This window comes from Vidua chalybeata, chromosome 1 (genome assembly GCF_026979565.1).
Source record: "Vidua chalybeata isolate OUT-0048 chromosome 1, bVidCha1 merged haplotype, whole genome shotgun sequence".
NCBI classification, from domain to species: domain Eukaryota; kingdom Metazoa; phylum Chordata; class Aves; order Passeriformes; family Viduidae; genus Vidua; species Vidua chalybeata.
This window is the reverse complement of record NC_071530.1, coordinates 13,195,813-13,201,177: the sequence shown is the minus strand read 5'-3', so window position 1 is coordinate 13,201,177 and position 5,365 is coordinate 13,195,813. Positions and strand designations below refer to the sequence as shown.

General features: G+C 40.2%; 1 protein-coding gene across 1 annotated transcript; it reads left to right on the top strand.

Annotated features, from left to right (window-relative positions):
* The first annotated feature begins 1,167 nt into the window (after nt 1–1,167).
* GJD4 (gap junction protein delta 4) lies at nt 1,168–5,112 on the top strand. The gene is made up of 2 exons (XM_053940510.1): nt 1,168–1,231; nt 3,929–5,112. Exons 1-2 carry the CDS (start codon nt 1,168–1,170, stop codon nt 5,110–5,112), a joined length of 1,248 nt encoding a protein of 415 aa, XP_053796485.1.
* Nucleotides 5,113–5,365: the final 253 nt, after the last annotated feature.

The window sequence follows — 5,365 nt, the reverse complement described above, 5'->3', positions numbered from 1 at the left end:
TGCAACAGAGGATGGAAGATGGTGGTAGATTATTTTCCCCAAGGTAACCTGGGTGAAAAGTGAGGCAAAGAACAAAAAGCTGAGAGTCTTATTTTCACCCCTGCTTTTTCCTGGGCTGCAGCATAGTGGCACAGTGTCCAGGACATGCTGTGCAGTTGCCTCCTGCTGAGCCCACAGGCATTCTGCTCCAAGTGGAAATTCTCTCCATCACTGGAGAGAGAGAGCTGCTTGCTGTGAGAATGATGGTCAATCACCCTTAAGATCATTTGAGTGAAGTATTAAGCAGGTTCAGCCAAAATATATAAATTAAATATATATATAAATAATTTTATTTATAAAAATATTTAATATTAATATAAATATATATAAATTAAAAATGAGTGACTCATGGCATCTTGAAAACCAGCCCCACCCTTAGGATTTTTATTTTTTAAAGCTTCTCCTGTTTTTCATCTTGCCTGCGGGGAGGCTCAGCCTGCTGGCTGGCTCAGCACACAGAGGAGAGTTTGGTGTGTCTGTGATTGACAGGGCCATGTCAAGGAGGTTTTGATTTAGAAACCAAGTGGTTTTGGGAAATTTCAATGGAATAGCTTCCAGTGACCTGAACTGAAGTTGTCTTTCAAACACAGGGATGCTCATCCTTTTCTATCCCCTTCTCTTACTCATCTGCAATTCTTGTGGGGAGACAGAGAGGTCTCTGTTATTTCCTGGTCTATGCTATTTTTTCCTCTCTCCCTGTCTTTCACCACTGAAGTATCTCAGCAATGCCAGGAGGCTGGTATGCCCCGGGAGAGTAAGAATAGTCTACAATGGCAGAGATCCCTCCTGTTGTTGTTTGTCCACTTGCAGTTGCCTGGACAGAGGATCCACACAGATGTAGGAGCAATTGGATCTGACAAGCTAGAGCTTTTGTAGGACAACGTGTTAAAGCCTGAAGAAGATCAACATTCAAAACTAACAGTCCTGTTCAAATCATCAAAATAGTCCTTCATCAACACATTGTTTTGGCTGAGTTCCTGATTTCTGTCCTTGACCATCAACAAAAATGTCTTCTTTTTTACTTCCCTTTTTCTCCCCCCTTTCTTCCCTGTCTAGGAATAATCTCCTTTGGAAATGATAAAACTGTTAGGACATCAGGAGCTGGAAGTGTTTTGAGCCTGCTCAAACATGGAGCACTGGGACTCACTGGGATTTTTGATAGTCACACTGAACTATAATGTGACTATTGTAGGTAAGTGCTTTAAAAGGGTTCTCTTCTTTCTTTTGCTGCTTCATATCCTGAAGCCACCAAGCGCCCTACTGATAATCAGCCTTAATTTCAGGCTATGGTAAGTTGTTTTCTTGATACCTGATAGAAGAGGTTAATGTATTTATTTTCTTGTTAAACAGATTACTTCTCTCTGATTTTTCCTAAACATTACATAAAATATTCTGGCAAGGTTTTCAAATTTGGGTCTTCTTGATGACAGGGCTTCCTGTCAGCTGGAAGAAGGGATCATGATAAAACCACACAGAAGTAATGCTGAACTTATACCACATAAAGTGAATGGTAGAATGTATGCAACAGCTTGAGTAACAAATTTAAAAAGTTAAAGAAGAAGACATTCTCTTTTACAGGAAGAATTTTGTGGTTACTACTATTGTGGTTAATTATTGCTTTTCATTCTTTATTTTTATTAACAAATAAGGATCATATGCAATTAAAAAAAAAAACAAACCAAAGCAAAATGCCATTTTTTTTTTCCTTATCTGACTGTTTGCTGTTTATTTTTTACCCCTATTATTTAAATAAGATTCTGTTCCTCTTTCATGGGCTACTTTGAACAAAGTGTGAGCCAGAGAAAAACTTTCAAGGGCCCTTTAAAGAGTCTTTGCCTGCAGCAGTTGCTGTAGTTTCTGCTGTGCACTGCAGGGAGCATCCAGCTGAGCCCCAGCAGGGTTGCAGGAGAGGCTTGTTCTTGTGTGTTAAATCAAAATTGGGTCTTTAGGGACAGGGATGCATGGAGGGGTTATCTCTCAAATGTATGTCACGCTAAACTACTTCCTAAGGAGCCATTGATTTTCCTTAAGCAGTACTCCCTATCGTACATGTTCAAATTAAAAATTGATAGTGAAATAGTGTGTAGTATTTTGAGTCTAATTAACTAATGAGCTTCAAACACTTTGAGGTCCTCACAGGGAAAAAATGCTACCAAAGGATGAAACATGGTTTGCTAAAGATGACAGATTCTGTAGAGCTGGTGTTTCCTATTGACCCATTGTCAAAAAGTGAGTAACAGTACAGCCTGCCAGCAAAGACAGGAAGCTGGAAACACAGCAAAACACAGCAAAACCACCACTACAACTCAGGTGATTAAAGATAAAATGGAAAGGCCTGAATTTATTTACGGTTGGATAATATATTATTTTGCCAGGAGCAGCAGTTTCTCTGATCTCTCATCAACCTTAGATATTCTTCATATTTTTTCACTACAGAGTGCAGTTTTACTGTTCTAGCCCACAATCAAACTACTGGCCACAAATGGTTTTTAGAGGGCACTTGAACTGGATGTTCAGTACAATAACAGGTATCACACGATGTTGTGGAAATATTTTAATATTTTAAATTCACACAAACTACTGGGAAATAGCTTTATGGGAAATACAGAAGAAAATTCTCCAAAGCAACACCCATAAATAGTTGTATATAGAAAAATGCTTTGTGATATGTTTTTTTAAGCTTTTATAGTGTGTATTAGTGCTATTTCACAGATTGCACACAAAACCTTGTGTGCGTGTGAGATGTGCATTCACTATTGACTTGAGCTTTTCAGTACATTTCTCAGCCACTAATTCTGTATAATATACTTCTTTAGTCACTGAGTCTTGCTATTTCTCTGCCTGTGTTAACAATTCATGTCTTAACAATACATTAAAACAGAATTAATCTTATAATTCTTTAATGTTGGTTGCCCCCCCTTTTTTTGTTTTCAAACAATTTTTTTCCTCTTTTCTTGTAGGGGATTATTAAATTAAATTACTTTTTCAAAACTATATAGGGAATTGGTGACAGGATTCAAAAGGAAACATGAGAAATTCAAATGCTAAACTGAACTTCAGATGTTGAATATGTGTTTGTACAGAATGCATTTTTAACTTTTGACAACAGAATGGTATATCTTTAAGCCTTCCTATCCTGACCAGCCAAAGGTTTTAGATTTTCATAGAATCATAGAGTGGTTTGATAGAAAGGAACTTCAGGTCTGAGTGGAGAAAAGCTGCTCACTGAGGTGAATGAAGGTCGGGAATCATGGCCAAGGTGGGGCAACCAAAGAAGCAGCAGAGAGAAATGTCTGGGGTGCACATTTGCACAAATGCATGTTTGTAGAACACTTTGCATGAGTTTGCTAATAATAAAAATAATAACTAATTAATAGCTTTCTAGTAAGTACCATTCTAGACACAACAAAGAGATTTAGTTGGCCAAAGTAAACTTTACATGGCCAAGACTAAGAACAAATACTATGTCATGGACCAATCTTTTCTGTCTAGATGAGTTTCATACTGTGTTACCTGAACTGTATTATTGAACTAGGACAAAATTTAGGTGCAGGAACCCAACAACAAGGAAAAACTGAGTGAAATGGATTGTTTAGTCAGTTTTGATCTCTTTTTATCAGAGTGTTTTCATTAGGTTCCAGTTAGCATGGCTTATTGTACGTTTAACTCCTATGTTGTCAAGTCTAGGTGAAGATTATGGAATATGTCAGCTACACATTTTCACTGGATTTTCAGTCCCAGTCAAAAAAAAGGAAAAAAAAAAAAAAAAAGGGAGCTAATAAGAGGGGAGACTATTTCTTCAAACGCCTCATGTATAGAAAGAGCATCACTGCATGACCTGACTTCCCTCTCGGGATCTGACTTTTTCTTACCTTTCCTTCTCTTGTAGGGAAGATCTGGCTGATGTTAACAATTCTGCTGCGAATGGCAGTGGTGGTGTTAGCAGGCTACCCCCTGTACCAAGATGAGCAGGAGCGCTTTGTCTGCAACACCCTGCAACCAGGATGTGCCAACGTTTGCTATGACTTGTTCTCTCCCGTGTCTCACTTTAGGTTCTGGCTCATTCAGACCGTGTCTGTCCTGCTGCCCTATGCTGCATTCAGCATTTATGTTTTGCACAAGGTAGCTATGTACATTGTGAGAATGCACTGTGTGGTGCATGGGTGCAAGAGGAACAAGGGCTTATCAAGCCCCAAAGATGTGAAGGAGCTCTGTAGAAGTGCAGTTGTCAATAGAGCAGATTGTGATGCAGACAACCTAAGTGTCCTTAATTTTTCAGGGGCATATACCATTCATCTTTTTATTAGGACCCTACTTGAGGTTGCCTTTGCAGCTGTGCAATACTTTCTTTTTGGATTTTTTGTTCCTGACCGCTTTTCATGCTACCACTCACCTTGCACAAGCGCTGTTGACTGTTACATCTCCCGGCCCACTGAGAAATCCATCATGATGATTTTCATCTGGGGGGTCAGCAGTCTGTCCTTTCTGCTCAGCCTTGCTGATCTTGTCTGTGCTCTCCAGAGAATGACAGCAAGAAACCAAAAGAACAAGCTGCTGGCAAACCTCTGCACGGACAAGGAGTGCATGATAGATCTTCCCCCAGTCCAGCACAGTAGCTCCTCTCCACCTCCAAATGGGGATGCCCCAGTAGCAAATAGCTGTCAGACCAGTGATGGCTCCTGCTCGCTTCTCCCTGATGAGGAAGAAGAGGCTGTACTTCATCCTGGAGGTGTCCCTCAGCAAAGTCCCAGCACTAACCTCAGCAGCAGCAATAAGTGCTGTGTATCAGGAGACCTTGCTGTTAAACAACAGAGCACTGAAGAATCCTTGTGTGCCAGTGACCACCAAGGAACTCCCTGCAGCCAAATGAGACCCAGACTTCAGCAAGACCTCATTAAAGATACTGCCCTGGCTTTGAGACCTCAGATTGAGTTTCCCCTTGGAGTTTCTTCCTCTGTTGTTCAGAGCAAGCTTTTAGGGTTCTACCCTTCAGCTGAGCTAAAAAGCCCTGATGCACAATCAAATTATAGCAGCACAAGCTGCCTGAGGTCAAAAAAGTCTGAATGGGTATAGAAACCAGAGTGAACACTACGCTGTGACCTTGACAGGGCAAATCATTGCATCACTGAAGAGGCTTCAGGGTGTTTCAGCTGAAGCCCTTGGCTGTGGTTATGCTGCAGAGACACTCTACTCCATTAGAGAAGAAGCAAAAACTTTGGATATGAGTTTGAAAGGTATTACATTAAGGGACATGTTCTTTAGAAAATGTGACATCTTTGTTTTTCTGCATGTAGACAATTTAAAAAGGCTGTGGATTGTTGCTGAT